This window comes from Pelecanus crispus, chromosome 7 (assembly GCF_030463565.1).
Source record: "Pelecanus crispus isolate bPelCri1 chromosome 7, bPelCri1.pri, whole genome shotgun sequence".
NCBI classification, from domain to species: domain Eukaryota; kingdom Metazoa; phylum Chordata; class Aves; order Pelecaniformes; family Pelecanidae; genus Pelecanus; species Pelecanus crispus.
Window position 1 is genome coordinate 14,509,351 of NC_134649.1, and position 22,134 is coordinate 14,531,484.

The following is a 22,134-nucleotide window of genomic DNA, read 5'->3' on the forward strand; positions in this document are numbered from 1 at the left end:
TCAGACACGTGATATGAAGCCCAGGCCCAAGCTGGCTGGGATCTGAATGGTTTCTAATGCCAGAGAGGATGGATTAAATGGAAAAGTAACAGGAAAGATGTGTTTAGCATCCATGAGCAACTGAGGAGAGTCCTTCCTGTCTCGCAGACGCATCTGCAAAGATAAGAAAGTGATTACATTAGCATTTAGTCACTTCATTGACAATAATCATCTTGCAAAGAGGTAGTATTTCATCTGTGCTTACAGACACATGTGTGTACAGACACACACTATGCTAACTTGACCCGACACATTTGCAACAATTGTGCCATTAAATTGTAGTTACTTTCATAATTTTCAGTTCTGTGTATCTTCCCCTTACGATGCAACCTGAAGATATTGAGATTCCCTGCAAAAGGAAGAATTTTCCCACTACCTGGTAACTGTATCTTTTCAGTAAGGGGAATTACAGTTTTATCTCAGTTCTACCTTCCCAATCTCCCTTATCCTGCTAGTAATGCAATTTGATTTCTAACAGACCAGAAAGATCATCTTTGTTTCTTTTATTTTGCTCTACTGGCTGCTTTTCTTCGGAGTTTTCAAACGTTTCATTTTCATCAATATGTATAAAACTAGAAGGGCTAAATGAAGAACTCTGGAATGAACATAGGCCTCAGTTTTCAAAGCAGTTGGAATTTCTCATGCAGACACAGGTCTGACAAAAGTAAATTTGCATATATAAATGTTACCACTTGAAAAGTTGGCATACAAGTGTGTTTACATACACAAAGATGCATAAGCACAAAAAACTCCCAGCTTCCAAAAATCTCATACATGCTGACAGGGAAACTAACATTTTCATGCAAGTCTGGAGGCAGTAAATTGTGATTGCTTAAAATTCTAAGGCTGACAATCACCTTTTCAAAATAGCTGAAAAATGGTAGCTAAAAAACCTAGTTTACTTCATATTCCTGAATGTATTTCAGGGCACCAGCTATTTTAGCTCATCAGAGGGTTTCTTAGAAATAGTCAAATGATTTTTGATTAAAAGATATAGCCATACCTGTATTGTACGTATAAATGATACCAAGACTCTCTCTTCAAACTCATTAACTGGAGTATACAAATTCAGAACTTTTACAATCTGTGAAGAAGAACAACCATTCTTAGGTTCATTTTACTGATGAATCAACAGATGCATCCATGGTTACTAATAATATACTTTTAATTAGCTATTTTAAAAAGAAAATTCTTTACAAGCATTTGTTATTTTTTGCTTTATTGATTCATACAGAATTCCATCACCTGCTTAATGCTATGTTATACGACTGCCTCCTTCAGAACATGTGTTCTTTGGAGGTAGCAACTCTAAAATTCTACATGTGTGTGGAAAATACCAAACTATGGAAAAAACAGATAAGTAACTGATTGTGTTCCTACATCCCCAAGAAACATGCTCTATTTCTCTCCCTAATTTTGACCCTATAATTATGACCTTCTGTAGCTTCCATTCAAGAGTCTTACGACTTCACTAGTGATTTTTCAAGAGCGTGAGCTATTTCTCTAAAAATAGACCAGAACACCAACACAAAGACTTTAAATAATAATATGGGTTAAACATGTAAAACTTATAAAAAATTCTCTTTGTTTACATGATTCTCTACTAAAAAACCACAACTTTTTAACAAAGTTACAACACTTGAAGCATGTGGAATTCTAACTTCTTATTTCAGTACAAAACTAACGGATTTTCTAGCAATGTGAATTACCAAATCAAAACAGCTATATCAGTGCAGCCGCTAGTGCCAACACCATTGTGAAAGAAACGGAGAAATTTATTCCTTTTCCTGATGGGAATGCTTAGTAGTCATCAAAAATGCTTGGATCCAGTTATTCCTGTTATTCCAGCTCCATGCAAAGGTAGCATGGTTAAAAAAAAAGTGCAACTTATCTGTACAAAATCTAAGGTTTCATAACTAGAAGTCTTCAGCTGTTTCCTGAGACACACTTGGTTCAGCCTTTCTGAGGCTAATTAGTACTGTAATTTAAGACTTTTGTTCACAGACCCTGAGCTAACAGCTCTGTGTGAATTGTCCATTATCATAACTGGATACTAACTCTGACGGCAGAAAGATAATTTCCTAGTATGCTAGGCAGAGCTGCCTGGAGTACAGAGATGTCTTAGAGTGAAGAGTTTTCTCTAAGGATTTTCACAAAAGAAGAGACTAGTACTGCACACTGCACAATCTGTTGAGTTTCCTCTCATTTGGTCAAAACTCATCTTGAACATCAGACCCCAGAAAAGATCTGGTCCTTTTTTTACCCCTCCAATTTAGTCTGGTTTAGTTTAAACGAAGTAAGAAATCTTCGATCTATGTGTGACAGCAGTGCAGGCAGGCACAGCAAACACCAACAGAACAGAGAACTGCTCAAAAGTGACAGCAGAACAGTAAGTTTGCTTACCTGGGCAGTAGTCAGTGCATTGCACATTGAACAAATGGCTTCTGCATCTTCATCCGTTTTCTTTTTTACTTGCAACAACTGTGCAGCCTGGATGAGGGGTTCCAGTGTTTCTTTAGCCCCACTATTCATCAAATTTTTATCACGTAGCCATTCTTCCAGCTGACTCACATTGTATCTGTACAAAGAGGCAAGAGTATCAAGACATTAATGCTTGATTATGGCTAAATCGAAAGCACATGCAATTTCTCTTTCCCTGTTTCTTCTTTGTCCTTACATGTTTTTCCTTCACACGTCATTTCTTGTAATTCTGTCTTCATACTGTTTCCTTCTGATTAAGGCAGGAAATTTTGAATTTCAAAATAGCTGTATTGGGTTTGCATGGCAAGGTTTTGGTAGCCAGGGGGTTACAGGGGTGGCTTTTGTGAGAAGCTGCCAGAAGCTTCCCCTATGTCCGATAGAGCCAATGCCAGCCGGCTCCAAGATGGACCCGCCGCTGGCCAAGGCCGAGCCCATCAGCAACGGTGGTAACGCCTCTGGGATAATGTGTTTAAGAAGGTAAAAAAACCCCAAAAAACAACGGGACACAAACTGCAGCTGGAGTGAGGAGTGAGAATATGTGAGAGGAAGGACTCTGCAGACACCAAGGTCAGTGAAGAAGGAGGGGCAGGAGGTGCTCCAGGCACTGGAGCAGAGATTCCCCTGCAGCCCCTGGTGCAGCCCCTGCTGAGGCAGCTGTGCCCCTGCACCCATGGAGGCCCACGGGGGAGCAGAGATCCACCTGCAGCCCATGGAGGGCCCCATGCCAGAGCAGGTGGATGTGCCTGAAGTAGGCTGTGACCTCACAGGAAGCCTGCGCTGGAGCAGGCTCCTGGCAGGACCTGTGGACCCGTGGAGAGAGAGGAGCCCACACTGGAGCAGGCTTGCTGGCAGGGCTTGTGACCCCACGGGGGACACACGCTGGGGCAGTCTGCTCCTGAAGGACTGCACCCCATGGAAGGGACCCACACTGGAGCAGTTCATGAAGAACTGTAGCCTGGGGGAAGGACCCACATTGGAGAAGTTTGTGGAGGACTGTCTCCCGTGGGAGGGACCCACGTGGGCTGGAGCAGGGGAAGAGTGTGAGGAGTCCTCCCCTGAGGAGGAAGGAGCGGCAGAGACAACGTGTGATGAACTGACCGCAACCCTCATTCCCTGTCACCCTGCACTGCTTGTGGGGAGGAGGTAGAGAAAATCAGGAGTGAAGTTGAGCCCGGGAAGAAGGGAATGGTGGGGGGAAGGTGTTTTAAGATTTGGTTTTATTTGTCATTACCCTACTCAGTTTTGATTGGCAATAAATTAAACTAATTTTCCCCAAGTCGAGTCTGTTTTGCCTGTGACAGTAACTGGTGAGAGATCTCCCTGTCCTTATCGCGACCCACGAGCTTTTTCATTATATTTTCTCTCCCCTGTCCAGTTGAGAAGGGGAGTGATAGAGCGGCTTTGGTGGGCACCTGGCATCCGGCCAGGGTCAAACCACCACAACAGTTAGAAGCCATGGCCAATGACATCCACTAACTAGCTTTTCCCATTTGTTTCTGTTCATATTAATTGCAGGAATGTGACAAGTATAAGAAAGACAAATGAGATTTTGCCCATGCAAATGTACAGTAAGGCTTTTCAAGGTGAATTGAGGGAGTGGAATGCCTTGGCTAAATTTCCTGGCATATGCCAGTAGAATGCATTGGACAACTGATGCCAAATGCAGGAATAGAGTAAGATGGCTTTACCGCATGATGCAGCAAACTACAGAGTGGGTGAATACAGCAGGTATCCACTGAGCCAGCAGCATACAAAGAACACAGCAGGCATATTTGTTATTCTTCTCTAAAAGCTGAGAAAGCAACTACCAACATTTCACCTACAGATCTGATTCCTACTTGATGATGAAATACTTTTGTTTTGCTTTTACCACATTTCCTTGAAATCCAGGTAGCGTTTGGCCTAAATTAACCAAGACTTTTTCTACTTCAAAATCAGTTTAACAGCAGCTGCAACTGTTTGTGTGTGGAAAAATAAATATTCAAAGTGTATCTGCTGTTCCATCAAAATGATGTTCACCAGTGTCAAGAGTTCGCTAAGATTTCCAGCAGCACATTCAAGAAAAGTATAAAATGAGCTCTCCCACCTTATCTGCATTCCTTTGCTCCACGAGCACATGTCCTTGCGCAGGAGGAGATTATTAAGCGTTACAGCCCCAATGATGTAGAACATCTGCTTGACAACCTGTTTGATCAGCTCTGGATCCATTCCATGCTGACACATCACTGAATGGAAAGAGTTCAGCTGCCGAATAATGGAGTCCAAAGTGTAGGTTCCTTCATCAGCAATGCTGGATGTTCTCTTCCGCAGTCCTGTTGGTTTCACCCCTGAGACACCTTGGATAGTTTCATGCTCCAGCATTCCTGAAACTGCATTTGATTGACAACATTATTGTAATGACTGAAAATTCCTATATGCACGCGTATGGTGCAAGACAGCAAAACTTAGTATTTACACAGAAAGAGCAGGCTGGGCTTTCTGCTAGCCACACTTTGCCATGTTTTCCAGCAATTCTCTGTGTCCCACTATGTTCCACAAAATGTAAGCTTAGAGGGTTTTTACAACGATCCCAGCATGTCTGTTTGAAAGGAAGGTCTAACTCTAGCTCAGCAAAATACTTTTTTCCTCTCATGGTCATGTGAGCAGCAGAGTCAGCAAACCAAGAGCTGTTTCATTCTTCTAACTGGTGTGATCAGAAAGCATAATGAAATTTGTGTAAGAGTACTGTCTGACAAGAAAAATGAAAAGTACTTTTAATGAAAAAAATCTCTCTGAATGTAAGCTTCATCACTGCTAGCTATTTCATTGCTGACTGCTGTCCATGATGACAACCAGCCATTTTTCTCCATATTCATTTTAATTATGAGTTGTGATGTAATTAAAGTCCAGTTTTTCCATGGGATATTTCCCAACTCACAGGGCAACCAGTATCAGACTGATACCACAAGAACTATTAATAAAACTCTACTGGTTAGGAAGAAAAAGGTATAGCATATTACCACCATCCCACTTTTCATTTTGGTACTACAGTGTGAAGTTTAAGGAATTCAACTTTGCCTTACCAATCATTGGTTGCAGAATGTTTTCCAACACTCGGACAAGTTGTTGGTAGATCTGAATAGCCAAGTCACTCAGTACTTGTCTGTATTCAGCTAAATCAAAATTAGTGAGGCAGTGTTCATTTTGACGAGGTGTATTATGCTTCATAAACCCCTGAATTCATAAAATAACAGAAACAAATGCTTCAATGAAATACAAAAATATTACGCAAAACCAGTATTGACATTTTTTCATTCAACTGAAAAATAATTCTTTCAAAAGATTAGTCACAGCCCCTCAAAATTTTAATTTGTAAGTTCTTCTTATTGAGGCTAATGCTAAGATTTGCTTTTCAATTGTGACTTGTGCCACATCTGCTTCCTTGACTTGCAAATTCAGTATCTGGCACAGGAACAAACTCTGCCAACTTTCTGGCAGGTAAGACCCTTCCTTCCCACTCCAGCATGGGCATTCTCTCCTAGCCACTTATAGCCAAAATCCCAGTTAAGTATGAAGAAGAAATTAGGCATACCACAGCCTCCAAACATAAATTGGTCTGCCATACTATGGTTAAATGGCTTAATAACGGCCTTTTTCATAGGAAGTTCAGTGAATCATTACTAAACACCATAGTGATCGCAGCCAGATTCTTCTACAATCTGAGCTGGCACTTTTGGGAGCACAATGTCATCTAGCCTCTGGGCCCCCAGCCTGCAATAAAGGGAAACTGGTTCAAATCTTATCTCCCCATGCATTCCACTGACACCATCACCATCATCCCAAGATGTGTAGCTGTTTTAAGAGAGTTTGACTAGATACTGAGATATTACAGGAATTTGTTAAAGAGTAGTGCTCACAATAGTATTGCAGAGCAAAAGAAACCAGAGTAGGAGCACTGCTTACCTCTTCTCCACTATATTGCTTCAAACAGTGCAAAAATCGGCAGGTGTTAGATAGCCAGAAGGACACTGTTTCGAAGTCATCACCTCTTTTCTGAAGATAAACACAAACACATTTCAACAAAGACTGGCAGGAGGAATACAATAATAAAATGTTAAACAATTGAACACTTAAAATCTACTTTCTTGCAGCTACTCAGATTCTGATGCTTTGCAAAACTTTGTGTATTTCAGTAACATATTAGAAAAGCAAGGTTTTTGACAAAATGCCATTAAACACCCTTCCTGTTTTCTGTAATGTGTTTCAAAAACTTTCAAAATATGATATCCTCCACAGATACGATCTTTCTGTGTTTTACAGACCCATCCTAACTGCTCTGTGCAGAAATTAAAGGGCAATGTGACAGTATTCCCAAAACACTCATTCTGTGGTACAATGACTCTTGTGAAGAGCCCAACATGGAGGATGGGAATGATGCAGAGCCAGCAGGAGGAGCAGAGAACAATTCAGTGTGCATGAATGTCACTTACATCATAACCATTTTGGAAGCCTCATATGGAAAACAAATAAAACAAAAAGCCCTCCTCACCAAAGAGTATAGAATCTAGTATATGCTGAGTAATTAAAATTTCTAGAGCTCTGTAGCATGCACTCCATTCACTTAAATATGCCCAAAAGTTTCTAAGCTCCTACAGGATTGTTTACTAAACATTTTTTCAAAACATGTAGCTTGATAAAATGCTTAGGTTTTGAGCACATCTGCTTTATTTAAAAACTATAAAACTCCATGAAGTATAAAGCATATTTATCTCTTAATATGCTTTCAAGATACCCCTGGAGTAAAGTTTCCTAGCCAACTCATTGCGAAGACTTTAGGCAGTAACATATTATCATCAATGTAATCTGTAGGTGAAGCAAATGAGGAAATCTGTGAACTAAAACTGCAAATGAAACATTTTAATTAAGTGTTCTGGATTACAAAGACTCACTATGCAAACTCTGACTGCATCGAAAGCTTTACAGGCATAGCTTCAGAGGAGGAAGTCTATTCAAAATAAAAAAAAAAAGTAGTTCTTTTTCCACTAATTCAAACCATCTGTGGTATTATGTGGATAAAATGCTATCACTGCCATTTGCTGCTTGTTAACAAGTTTTTGTAACTTTGGTGGGAGGACTTTACTGATCAGAAACCCAGAGCCAATTCATTGAGGTCTTTCCCTCACTCCTCTAACATAAAATCAAAAGCAAATTTTAAATTAATGTTTTCCTAAACCAAGCAGACTAACTAACCTTCAACACTTTTTTGATGCCATTGATAGTGGAAGTCAACAATGACCGCACTTTTTGGTCATCATTAAGGTAATCCGCGTGGCGTACACACATGAACAAAATATATGCTGGTAGTCCTGGAATCAGGTTGACGGCTACCCCCCGTGGTTTCAGCTCTTGGGAAAAACAAACACACATTGTTTTGTTAAGTATAAAGCCATTGGAAGGTGTTATATGTGGTAATTGCAACCTCCCCAGTTAATTGTACATACATATCTATATATGGCCAGTGAAAATTAAGAGTAAAACTCAGAAGAGCCACTTTCTTGGTAAAATATCAGAATAGAATAAAACACAACTGCCTGCTAAAAAATATGCAGACACATTAATATGTACTATACTCATCAGGAAGGATGATTAGGTTACAATAGACATTCAGGAATTTTAGGCAAACTGAACACTGTCAAAACCAAAATAAGCTATTCATTTCATAATGCAAATTCTGTGTTCTTACCATTCATTTTTCAGAGTGTGTGGGAGCAGAGGAGGCTGCAAATGAGAAAGATGCTTACCTAAAATAAGATTCTTGACAAGTTTTTGTTCATCCTCCTTCTTATATTCTAACATCCCTTGGAAGTCCTTTTCTTTCCGTGGAATGTTAACTGGACGAATAGGTTCATCGATGATTTGTCCAGGCGATATGTTCTCCATCTGGCCCACTTCAGAGGGGAAATTAAAAGAAATTATATCATATAATATTTTCCAGTGAAACCAATACACATCAGAGGACACCATGACATTTCTAAGGAAGAACTCCAGCATATAGAGCTACGAAATGTTTTTCTTTGGTTCAGGGTAACACTTAGCAACAAAACTCCCCTTATACAAAAAGACACATTGTTGATGAATGTATGTATCTTGGGGTAGCATTCTTCCTTTGAAGAAAAGTGGAAGTGCATGAATGGCATCCATTAACACAGACTAACTGCTGATTTCCTGGATTTTATCATATAAAAGCACAAAGGTGAAGCGATAGCCATTAATCACTTAATCCCAGATTAATACTGCAAGTGTCACTGTTAATTGTTCTGCAAAATGCCAGTATTTTTCAAGCTTGATGTTTGTTACCTGTTGTGGTAGGTTTACCTTGACTAGCAGGCAAGCACCCACACACCCACACTGGCTCAGCTTCCCCCCAGCCTTCCAGCAGGACAGGGGAGAGAATATTAAGAGCAAAAGAGAAAACTTGTGGGTTGAGATAAAGACAGTTCAACAGGTGAAGGGAAGGGGCCGGGGAGGGGGGGAAGCCAAGCAAAGGCAATCACTCATGCCTACCCCCCAGGGGGACCAATGCCCAGCCAGCCTCCAAACAGCCAACACTTTGTATGCAAAAAAACCCTCTTCTGGCTCCTGACGTTACATGGTATGGAATAGGGAATATCCCTTTGGACAGTTCGGGTCAGCTGCCCTGGCTATGTGCCTTCTCACCCCTGCAGCTTACTCACTGAGGGAGCAGAGTGGGAAAAAAGAGAAAGCCCTGACACTGTGCAAGCTCTGTTCAGCAACAGCCAAAACACCAGTGTGTTACCAACACTGTGTTAGCCACAAATCCAAAACAGAGCACCATACAGGCTGCTACAAAGAAAGTCAACTCCATCCCAGCCAGGCCTACTACATCTTTCTAAGTTAATTAGGTAATAAACACAGACTAAACTATGCTTTCAGAAACATTTTCCCACTTTGTATTTTGTGTGAATACTACTATGATCTTGTCCACAGTAGTAACCAAACAATATTGAAAGACTTTTTAAAAACAACCTTAATTTGAATAACCCTTCAAAAGGATATATGAAATATCCACCTTGTTGCATACAATGCCTCATGGTATCACATTCACCACCTACACTCAACTTGATTAGGCTGCGCGTTTGTTTTTGAAAAGCAAAACTTGGCTTCATCCCATGAAAGCTACATCCTCTTCTCACAACCCTCCTAGCTGCATGCAATCTCTACAAACTATTGCACATCCTGTAAGTGTGCTAAATGTAAACCTGTCAAATGCGATAGAAAAATGCAGAAATCCAAACTGGAGCTCGAGGGGAGCTGCCACTAGCTAAAGGATAATATACCCTTGTCAAACCAGGTTTAACTTGCTATCACTGTTCTTTTCAAACACTGAAGCACTGAAGACTACACAGTCACTAATTTCAATCTCAGTACTCAATAAACAACTCATTAGGCAGTGAGCTTGTTTCTGGAGGAAGCAGATGACCATAAAAAGCTTCTGAAAGATTAGGACCAGGATTATTTAAAAAAAAATCCGTACTTGAACTTTATAACATTATTAATTGCTTTTAGCAATTAAAATTACTTTACTTATGCAGAGACATAATAAGCTCTCAGTCTCACCAGTCCTAAGATCCTAAGGCAACTCACTCTGACACTCATAAAAATAAAATTAGCTTAGTCCGTATCTCAGCGTTCTCTCATTCAAGTTTCACCAGCAGCTCTGAAAGGAAACCTCAAGCAGAGAAAGACAGTCTCAGCATTCTTGGCTCCAATGATATAGCAACTCACAAAGGAAAACTGGGTAAATTATTTCTGCCTGGTTCATATTTAGTATTGCTTTTGTCTTTACAAAAACAGATACTGTCTTTGAGTACACAAATAGGCCAGGTAACATTCCTTTATGGTTCAATGGTTTCTGCAGAGAAACATCAATCTCCTTTTACTCACTGTTTCAAAATATGACAAATATTCTAAAGGTTTATAAAGGAACACACAGAGCTCTGAGTGCATCTCCTGTTTCTGGAATCAATTAACAGAGCCTAATGCTACTGAAGACCTCATGCCCTCCCGACTGCTAAGACAGATGGATATGACATTGGGATCACAAAAAGTAAACCAAAATCTCTCTCTTCCTCTCAAAATATAAAAGTACCTTCAAGCTCACCAATCTTCTTAGCAAATACTTTCAACTGTTTCTTTAACTTGCGAACGGTTTTGTCTTGCTTTTCAAGCTGCTCCATTAAATCCTGTAAATTAAAACGAGAGAAAGATTAAGATATGAGAAAGTGCCATAATGTGTAACAGACGAAAATCAGTGCTGTTAGAATTACAAGGTGGTGAGGAAAGCTGAACAGTGGTGCCACCCTCTGGCTGAGGTTTGCAAGCTGGTATGCTGCCTATAACACGAGGCAAATATCACAAATATTATTATGTGCAGCATGACAAAGGCAAAGCTCTTAGGCAGGTATATTCTGCAGACACTCAGAACTAGGTCTGTTCTTATGGCAGAAGGCATTTTGCTGCAAACATCTCCCTAATGCTTCCTCCCTGCTCTTCCGAATGCCTCACGGAAATAATTTTCTTTATTATTTAACAGCTAGCCTGTATTTCTGCATGATTTATTCATGCCTTCAGGACTGACTCGTTATTCAGACCTATCCATTTATAAGACTACAAGAGAGAGATCTGCAGAAAGACCGTAACTTGCACTTAAATTTACCAAAATCATCAAACATCCAAACATACAACATTACTTGTAATTCTCTGCCATCTCCCTATCGCTTGCTGTCATCACATTTCCTTAGACAGAAACCGGGGTCTTACATCTTTTTATTTCTGTACCTGAACAACACCTAGCACCTAAAAGTTCTACTCTTGCAAGAAAGCTGTATTTTTCTTTGAAAGGAGCACTCCCCAGAAATCTCTCTTTGAATAATTCTGTGACCTAGTGCCTTCATTAAATAATCATGGAATTAAAAAAGGGGAAGTCTTTCTAAAGGAAGCAAAACCTCAAGCTCAAAAATCCTGAAAGCCATTCCAGGTTAAGGGTTTGAAAGCAGCTTAAAAGAAAAATGCTCTTCTGTAAGCGTGATCCTCCATGGCACTCAGAAGAACGTAAGGGATCATGAGCTCCTTGCATCAAAAGCATCATATGGGCAACTATACCTTTCCTAAAAGTACTGAAAAATATTAGTGCAGCATTGGCAACAAATTTGAAGCACAAAATTGCTCTCAATCATATTAACAAAGATTTTACAACCTAATATAATATACTGGAGCAGTAAGATATTAGGCCTGTTGAAAGAACAGAATCAAGGCCATGCTTCCTATGCAAAGTACTGTTCTGTATTACAACAGAAATCCTGTTAATAACACAATATGCTTATCATCAGATATAATAATTTCTACTGAAATCAGTAAAAAAATACATGTAAGTCCAACAGACTGTTTTGAAAATATCAGTAAAGGGATATGATTTCTCAACAACAAATATGTGAGGAGGAAAAAAGTTCTTTCTGTGGTTCCTCTAAACAAATGGAACAGATTTCACATCTCATTAAGATTTGGAATCTCATAAATTATATTCTTTCAACATTACATATGGTGCTATCTCAATTTATTATCTTTAATTATTATGGAAATACAGTATTATTGCCAATGTTATCCTTCAGACTTTGCATTTTTGAAAAATACTAAAAGGTTACGTATTTTGATTCTGATAGATTTATTCATTCCAGATGTCAGCACTGTAAAGAGATCTATGAACAAATTCAGGCTAAGACTGGGCTACTCACAATTGCAGGCATTATTCGCCTTCGTAAGTATCTGTATGATCAGACCTCTATTTTGCTGAACTCAATTTAAATGTATCAAAGTTTCAAAGCAAAGAGTGGTTCTGAAAACTGAACTTCTTTTGCATCATGTACCTCTTTTTCAGGGCAGCGTTAAGTAGATTTCAAAAAGAAACTGCTTTGGTCACAGTGCAAGACTTATATTAGTAACAAAACTGTGCATCAAAAAGAGACACAGATTACACAGAAGACACTAAGACTAACAAAAAAAAGCAGTGAAGGAGGTAATTGGCATCGTGAAGCTCTCTGCAGGGGATTTCCTTTGAAAGGGAGAAAGGGAGGCAGCCTGCTTTTCAATTAGTGCTCCAGAAACAGCGAACGAGACAACAGAGAAACAGGATTCACGTGATCTACATACAATCATCCGTTTGTAAAGTGAAATCCGGTACGATTGATACTTCTTGGGATCATCTGCATACAACTCCTCATAAAACTGTAAAAATAGGTACAGGATAGTTTTTCCCCTGCCTTTGAGACACTGACACTTCAGTAAGCACTATATAAATGAAATCAGACTAAAACAAGACCAAGAATCTCTAATTTTCCAGTCCTTAGGTGTGGTGCTCACTCCAGCCTCTCCCAGAAAGAAGCTGACGTAGATGAGTTGCAGAACAGTCAAATCTTTTAAAAATGGGCAGTACTAGTACTGTGAAAGCCTGGAATATAACCTTTGTGAGACCCTGGACAGAACATTTTCTTATGCCAATCAAGATGGGATTGCAGTGAAAACTGCAATTCTAATATCACATCTAGAAAGCCTGTACATATTTTCCACTCTAGGGCTAGGAGTGGAAAAGAAGCATATTCCCGACTTGGAGTGGACTTGCAATACTCAAACATCAGAAGTGAAATACTAAGGAATGAGTCTATATTTAACAAGTAAAATTACATTCACTGTACTTGAAAATAAAGAGAGCTCCTCTGGGATGTAATTACATGACTGTGTGTTGTCTTGGGAACACAGAATGTGATGAGTAGGTCTCCTGGGGGGAAAAAAAAGGCTAAAAATTGTAACGTATATACGGCTAAGCAGCAGGAGGGAGCTGTCAGAGACAGAAACATTCACCATTTACCTTTGCCAGTGGGAGACAGCTGCTGCTGAGGCAAACTTACAATCTACTTTGAATCTGTTTTCCAAGATCTGTTCACTGAATTACCTGATGCTTTCCTCAAAACCTTTGGTGCTAAGACAAGAGCCTGACAACCATAACTTCTGTAACATACATAAGCAGGGCAGGAAAGACTATACCTTGGCTTGTTTAGAGGAAGCAATGACACTCAGAGCTAGGATTTTTCTTCCTGAAGTAGCATGGCTCCCTTCACCAATAAACAGTGAGAAGCCAACGATATTCCAACATGGGCCTCTGGCAAATTTCCCCAGAATTGAACTAGCCTGCACATGATGGCCACACTCCTTTGGAGGGAAAGGTAAGGAGTTTCACCCGATCTTTCCTTCGTACAAAAATGTTGTGCAGTAAACAAGGAATACCAATTATTAGCTAAGTGACTTCTAACCAGGTTTATTTTTCTGGAACTATTTCCTTCTTCAAAACATACTGAATAGCTGGAGCTCATAACACAGTGGATTATCTGTGTAGCTTCGGGCAGGGAGGACAGAAATGGGAAGAAAAGTGACATTGAATAATTGAAGAACTACATCAGATTTTTTCAACAAAATAAACTAATACAGTTCAGAGGAAACACCACTACTTGGCACTAATATTTTTTATGAGTTCCCTGGATATCAATCATTCTATTTAGCAATGATTAAACTCATCAGTTGAAAGCTGGGATCCATGAGCTTTCTCCATGCGACAAACTTCAGGCAAATTCCCTGAAACGTTATTACTTCATCAGCAATCACAGATCTCTCTCTCCCATTAGTTTACCTACAAAAAACCCACTGCACTCATGCAATTTTTTGCAGGAGGTTGCCATCTGAAAACTGATAAGAACTTACAGGTGCAGCAAGTCTGTAAGTCCCCTAGCTGCTCCTGCAGCATCATTTCCCTTACCAAGTTCTCATTAGTCAGCCGGGTGATCTCATGCTGTAGACTGGCTTCAATGCGGGCCTCTGGAGGCAGCTGCAGATTCTGTGCTAGGAGCTGCTGCTGGCGATTGTTTTCTTCCTTCAGACTTTGGATCTCACCTCGCAGTGATTCCAGTTCATTCTCGTGGCTCTTCTTCTGCGACTGAAGCTGAGACTCCAGCAGCCTAAAGAAGTTGAGCAACAGTTGCGTGAACACACTTTAAAAGTTACATCCCCAGTTCCCAGAGGGAGTGTAAAGCTTTAGCTGCTGCTCAGGAACAATTAGCCATGGCTTGCAAAGGAAAATGAAAAAGACAGAGTACTCTTTAAACCCTTCAGTATGCCTTCTAATTAAATAAAGCTTGCATGATCAAAAAGCGGAGAGAAACTAATTGTGACACTGCTTTGCATTTCCTTTATGATTGAACACATACTGTGTATGGTGCCACCGAGAACATATGGCAATAAACGTAATGCTAAGTCTTCACAGATTGTCACTGCTTTTAAAGGGGCTTTAAAGAGGTTTTACCTCTAACCAAATCACACAAACTGTGCAAGTTGAAGAAGACAGTGTGTTCGCTTAAGCTGGGACCCTGCTATATTAACAAAGGAAATTCTTTTTAGAGTCAACTCTGTTCAGTCAGAAACCACTTAATTGCAAAGGCACATCAATCATCTTTATTTTTACAATAAAACCAACACTTTGCAGAGGGTTGTCATTTATGTACGAAGGGTTAACAACAGAACCAAACTCAGGACTGGGATCCGGGAGCTCTATTTTATCCTCAACACTGACTCGCTCTTTCCCCTTGGGCACATCACGTCTCAAATTCTTCTCATGTGAAATGGGGATAACACACACCAGCCTCCTTCCGAGCAGTGCTGTGGGGATCTACTCCTGCTTGCAAGGCACTGTCCAAGTGCTCTGACTCATCATTTCATACATACACACACAGAGGAAATGACATTACTACTGACTACTAGTGTTCAATTAGACAATCTTTCAGGGTTTAAATATGCGTAAGACAGGCACATTTATTAGTAACTAGACTGATCAAGCACGCAAGGGCAAATAGTCATTTACCTGCATTGCTCTGCCATTTAATATAAAGCTTCTTGTCTCTATAGTGCTAGGACAAGAAACAAGAGGCGCAGAGCAAACATTCCCACCTCCTGCTCTGCAGAACGCTTGCTCTAAGTTAGAGCTTCACAGGCTTACAAAACAAGGTTAGGTATAGAAGTTGTTAGCACAAGAAAAGGAAAGACTTTAGTTAGTAGCATTCATTGCAAAATACCTGCTTCTGTAGTTACTACTACCAAATGTGTATATTGAAGACAACCACCACTGCTGATCTATTGAATTAGTTGCCAGTACAGGACTAGGAACCATTTTGGAAGTCTGGAACACATGCATGGATACGGGGCCCAGATGTGCACACAGAGGCAGAACTGCATTTCCTAACAAGGTGAACTCACCCATTACATGACCAGCATGCAGTCTTTGCAGACTTGAACAGTGTCACGATCAACTAAAGATTACTTCTGTTTGTTGGTTATTTTGTGTCTTACATTTTGAATCTTGCATGGAGAGATGTGGGAGAAGAATGTTCAATTTACTGAACTTGAGTCGCAACAAGGAGAGCAAGACCCATAACTATTTGAAAGTTAAGAGTACGCTGAAGCTACTCAAACAATAGTTTTATTACTAAAATGTTTGTACTTCTTTAGGCGGAAAAACTGTAAGGGACGTTAATTTTGATACACAACGTAAAGGTGGACAAATAATACACAGCTACAAATCTTTTCCAGTTGTGGAGCTTCTGGTATTTTACAGTCTATTTTTGTGTAAGTATTCTTATGAATTATGTATTAGTTGTTGCCGCCATCTTAACTTTTTAAATGGTAAAACTTGACAAGTAGAAAGGTTTGGGGACTAAGTTTGAGGAAACTCTTTAATTGGTAAAATTTGTGATTAATTTTTTTCGAACTGTTAAAGCAATAGAAATACTGTAGCTAAAGCAAACCCATAGCAAGGGGCACAGTTAGCTAGAAAAGAAGATGCAAACGAAGGAAAAAACCATTCTGAGAAGTCTGGTAACCTGTTGGCTTGTTTTAACCCTTCATAAACCAGCCAAAGTTCTCCATCCTCATTCAGCATATGATAGTCCTGGGGAGATTGCCTTTTAAGAAAAGTTTTTAAAAAAATACAAGAGAGATATGTGATGGTGATGAGATGACACATTAAGGACATTACACACTAAATTACAGTTACTATAAAAGATAAACAAACAATGCTTTAAAACAACTTAGCAAATTACTTCTCTTCTTTATACATATTTCTTCTTAATGACGAAATTCAGTTGTTGGTGTTAGCCCAACTGGTTACAGTATTTCATGCTGTTACAATAAACATATTATGACAGACTATTGTGACAACTACTGGACAAAAGGTAAAAAAACAACATGGGGAATGGCACCCAGTTTGAGCCATGCAGCAGTTAAAGGCTAAGAAGATGTAAATGCAGGAAGCTTGATTCTGCATTTCCCCATTGTTTCCTAATCCTTTCAGATATTGCATACAACAATTTTACTAATCAAATCAAATTATAACCCCAACTACAAGTGTTCTCTAAGTATCTAGACTTACATGGATGCAACTTACTGAATATGATATACACAGTGCGTCACAGCAGACCCCAACTGATTGTAGATTAAATAAAGAGAACTTGTACCTGTTTGTTTCCTTCAGTCCAATATATGCCTGTGCTATTTCTCCTTTGTCTTTCATCTTTTGTACATCCTCCAAGAGGATTGTAGAATCTGTCATGGTATTCTGGAAAAAGAATGATGATTTCCAGGGTAAATTTAACAATGTAATTGTTCTTTGAATCCATGTTTTTGTCACTTTACCCACATGGAACACTAATCATTGAGTAGCCACATTAAAATTAGCGTGGGTACCTGAGCAGGAGGTTGGTCCATAATTTCTATGTCCATTTAGTGTGTCTTTTAAAATGAATGCATGCAACATGGTCAAAATATCAGTCTGTCTAATAAGCGGGTGCGTGTGTTAACCTCTTTTCATTTGTTCATCATGTAAAAGGAACAAAATAAATTTCATGAAATGATGAATATGCATTTTATTTCAAATTACCAGGAACAGCTGCTAATACTGAAACTGAAGAAGCATAATTTTGCAAGCTTAATTCTATTAATATTTCTTAAACACGGCATTACATGTAGTCTTTCAAATCTCATAAATAAGGTCCATTCATCACTTCATGTATTTTAAGTACTCTGGCAAAGCAGGAAATAATTTACAAGGGCTTGAGATTTTTAAAGTTAGATATCATAATACCATTTTGTTTCAGTTTTGAATGTTTACTATGGCACTTTTGCTTTTTCTTCAGTAAAACTTAAAATACTTAACAGATGTTTACAGTCACCTTGGCCAGTCTGATCTGAGTCATTGCTGTGGAATAATTACAGTGGAACCACAGGACTGTAATGAACATAAGAGATGGAATTCTGCCTTTTCTTTTTGACTTTCAAAACAATCAAATGCTGTTTTCCTCAGTAAAATTCTGGAAAGTATTTACAATAACAACTTTGTGGACATAAATTTTTGGATCCTAGGTCTCTATGCCTAGCATGATTTGTGTTATCTAATATGAAAACCAATAAAATAGATAAGCTCGTCAAAGAATTATTCTCAACATCCTTATGAGCTCTTTGTGATTTTTCTGCTATTATATTATTACACAGTAAACCTGCTGTATCTCACCTGCCAATCTATCAAGCTTTAGCAGTCTGAACATATTTATTATTTTTGTGCTGATGGAAAGAAATGTTAATTACTCTTGTATCTTCAAAAATACCCTACCTGCTGTAGTTGTAATATTTGAATTAACGGCCTTCTTTTAGAGTCAGTTCACTTTCTCATGCTCCTAAATACTATGTGTTCACCTATGTCCTCTATTTAAACATTCAGCAATTCCTAACTAATATCTACAGATCACAACATGAGTCCTGAACGTTTGTTGCATGCCAAGGACAACAAACACTATAAAGTAAGATGCTCCTACCACAAACTTTTTTGTGTGAAATTTATGGATTTTGCAAGTTAATCGAGATCTGATTCCTGAATCAGTGCTGCTCTTACTCTCCTAACATACTCAGCAAGGTACATTGATTGAGCTAACCGGACCAGTTCCTGAATCTTTCCTTTCATGTTCAGGTTACCATAAGCTAAGATTTCAAAATTGTTAGATCTGCTTGTTTTGAAATAACTTGTTCTCTTGCACGGAGAGGGAAGATGGGGACACAGGGGACATAGGATAATGAGAAAGGTTTTTCAATAACAGGAAAGTAAAGTGCAAGAACAACTTCACGTACACGTAGGTTACTTATGAGAGGCAGGGAAATGGCAGCTCAAGTATTGTTGAGGGGTTCTTTAGCATTTAAGAGTTCTGGTTTATAACTGTAGAAGAAAATGTGTACCTTATCCTCCTGGCAATCAAAGTGGTAGGCAAGAAAGAAGAAAAACAAATCATTAAAAAAAAAAAATCTATCTGTGCTGCAGCTGTCCAACCTAACAAGCAGAAGCTTTCTGCAAACTGGCTGTTAGCCATCCCACAGGTCACTTTCACATTCCCCTCATACTCATAACTGCTATAAAAACAACACTTGTATCCCACCATGGCTGAGAATAAGTTATTCAAGGATTTACTATTCAACTATTTATTTACAATGTTCTAAATATTAAAGAAAAATTAGTTTTGTTTTTTTTATAATTAATAATTTAAACCAAGATATGCACACCTTCATGCATCACAGGCTTTCAATTTATTTAGGACAAATATAAACATAACTTTGCAGTAGCAAAGGAAGGATGACATATCTGTTCATTCCTTGCTGTGGTTATGAAACACTAGATAGCTTAGTTCAGTGGAAATGACTAGTTCCTGGATTTACGTGATACCTTTTCAGGTTGAATGACTCTTATTTTCAAAGCTATTACCTCCCAAAATATCTCACCAAAATTAGAGTTTTTTAGGAGATACACGTTTCAGTGGTTGTAATCTACTCTTCTCAACAAAACCACATAGCACCTATCAAGTGATAATATGGAATTTATCTATCTTCATAGGTCATCTTTATGAAATGTTATTTATTTGCAATCACCTATAACCCTGTATAGATTTAGAAGAAATTGTTCCTTGTACCTCCTACTGAACTATTAATTAAAAAGAATTCCTGAGAACTATTGTAAGTTTTCCAGTCAAACTACATACTCACTAGAGAAATGATACTGCTCCAAATGAGAATTATCTCTCCATTGTTAAAGGAGTCTGGGGAGATCCTGGCCGGACCATTGGTATCTACCAGCCTGGTGCAATCAGTATGGTATCTTTACATGAACGCTGGTAGACAAACCCAAAATTGGTTTATTAACAGAATCTCCCAATTCGCACTGCTGCAATTTGTGCATTAACAACGGATCAATGGATTACACTTAGAAAGGCTTTCAAACCTAGACCTTGCCTTTCAAGCATGCTGTTAAATTAAATAAAGCATGTCAGTGATGCAATGTAACTTCACTACACAGTGCACCTGCTATTTACCTTGGGTTGAATAGCCTCTTTCTGGCTAACAAGCTGAGACCTCAGGATGAGGACTTCTTCCTTGCGTACTTCAAGCTCTTCACTTACTGAAGTCAGCTGATCCAAGAGGACTCTATACGCAGGGGCGCCAGGAGCAGTTACCTCTGGAGATCGTGTTTCTGTGAGGGCCTTCTGCAGTTCATTCAACTCATTCTTCAGTTTTTTGTTCTCGGATTCAAGTTCTTGACGCTGCAAGAAATCAGGACAATTCTGTCACCCAGCAGCATTCCAACAATGAGTAACTGCAACAAATCAACCATTGTCTCCCGTATCCCTGGCCTCTTGACTATGGTGAATAGTGCCTGGGAGGATTTCACTAAGAGGGCTAACCTTTTGTCTGAAGTGCAAAATCAGAACACATGTACATGAATCATACAGAGTTGATGGGAAAAAAATTACAAATCTTTTTTTCCTCTTATTCTCCCCTTAAAAAGAAAAAAAGTTCACAATGAATACTAGTCAGCAGGCTAAGAAGATTCTGCATCATTCAGTGATACTAGGAAATACTTTTAGGTTTTGTGGTCTACGGTATGCATTAATTTAAATAACGTGTTTGGAAAAGAGGGCTACATTTATCACTGTATTTTTGCTCAAATTAACTTGCAAGCTGTACTAAGTATTTCAACAGAGAACTCCCCCCATTTTAGAGGATCTTTTTGTTCTGCAGCCCCAGCTATACATTCTACCCCTCAAAAAGGACAATCCTACAATAAAATGATTGCTGAGGAAATTCTGTTCTAGTTTCTCCAGCTAATACTCTGAAACAGGAGGACTGGTGTAATTTTCTATGCCGGCACATACAACTGGTGGCAATAGTCTCACTAGAAAATAACAGAAACCTCCTTTTTAGAATTACCTTGAGCGACTCATACTCCAACTCTGCACCTCTTATTGGAGGCCTTTCCTCCTCCTACAAAAGAATACAGACAAGCATGAAAAATAAAAATCCAATCCTTTCTATTCTTTAATTTAGTTGAGGCAGGAAAAGGAAAGGGACCTGAAATTATTTTCCTATAAAACTGGAAAACACTCCTTCTGGTACTGCTGAGTGCTTTAGTTTGAATATTGGCATTGTCTCCTTTCATTTACTTCTGAATTTATGACACAAATTGGTTAATATAAATAAAATCATGTACAAGTCACTCCACTGTCACTGGTGACAAAATAAAGCAGGATGAATGCCAGGATGCTCAAGAAATTCACTGCTGGAAGAGTAGTAAGAAACAATTGCCAAAACTGGTTTCATAATTTTATAAGTACTTAAGGAGACCAAATCAGAGGAGAATTTCAAATAAAATCTGCTAAACGTGTCTAATCCCAGTGCTTTGGCTCTGCATCCTGGTTGAAACACTTCCTCTTCTGCCTAAAATGAACAATTACTTATTCTCCCTATCATGTAGGTAGAACTTCTATATTGCTACTCCTTAATAAAGCAGCCTTTTTTTTTTTAAGCACTTTTTCCTCCTGTTAACTTCCATCAGAGGATCTCAAGGACCTTGGAAAACTAAATAACCAGTCCCTAGTACTAAGCACCAGACATAAAACTTGTCGTTAGGTAAAGCAAGTACTAGAGGAAGATGAGGATTTAGTAAATGCCAGTCAGCAGTCACACAGCTACTATTTCACGAGAAGAGATACTCTGGCATCAGCATTTGATCAGCTAGAAGGAGTCCACCTTGGCTTTAGCACGGAGAGCCTGTTCTTCCTTTCTGTCCAGTTCATCCTGCAGGGATTGCTTTTCTTGCTCCAGCTCTGTAACCCGTTTCTGCAGCTTGAGGAACAGAGACATATCCAATGGTGCCTTTTTCTCACTTGGTTCCTGCTTTAGAAAGAACAGAAGGAAGTCAAGAATTATTCTCCTTCCACATCACAAGGAAGCACTACAGTGAGTAAAGGCGGGAAACAGACTGGGGAAAGAGGAACACAGAAATGTGACTTGATTCTGAGAGTGAACTATTGGCACCTAAAATATTTCATCAGCTGTCAAATGCTATTTTAACAAAATATCTACTAGTATAAAACGTATCTAAGCCTAAAGCCTAGCAAAAGAAAGCACTAGAGACTACCTAGGAGA

The 22,134-nt window shown here is 39.0% G+C and overlaps 1 protein-coding gene across 1 annotated transcript in view; it reads right to left on the bottom strand.

Annotated features, from left to right (window-relative positions):
* The window catches only part of MYO5A (myosin VA), a 95,092-nt gene continuing 72,958 nt past the window's right edge, over positions 1–22,134 (bottom strand). Inside the window, exons 27-43 of the mRNA XM_075714510.1 lie at positions 21,736–21,882; positions 20,917–20,970; positions 20,022–20,249; positions 18,898–18,906; positions 17,130–17,230; positions 16,497–16,577; positions 14,384–14,582; positions 12,727–12,801; positions 10,670–10,763; positions 8,301–8,447; positions 7,750–7,904; positions 6,463–6,552; positions 5,583–5,733; positions 4,607–4,889; positions 2,443–2,617; positions 1,043–1,123; positions 1–153 (exon numbers count right to left, since the gene is read on the bottom strand). Coding sequence (XP_075570625.1) covers positions 1–153; positions 1,043–1,123; positions 2,443–2,617; positions 4,607–4,889; positions 5,583–5,733; positions 6,463–6,552; positions 7,750–7,904; positions 8,301–8,447; positions 10,670–10,763; positions 12,727–12,801; positions 14,384–14,582; positions 16,497–16,577; positions 17,130–17,230; positions 18,898–18,906; positions 20,022–20,249; positions 20,917–20,970; positions 21,736–21,882 — 2,223 coding nt within the window. The remainder of the gene's footprint in view (positions 154–1,042; positions 1,124–2,442; positions 2,618–4,606; positions 4,890–5,582; positions 5,734–6,462; positions 6,553–7,749; positions 7,905–8,300; positions 8,448–10,669; positions 10,764–12,726; positions 12,802–14,383; positions 14,583–16,496; positions 16,578–17,129; positions 17,231–18,897; positions 18,907–20,021; positions 20,250–20,916; positions 20,971–21,735; positions 21,883–22,134) is intronic.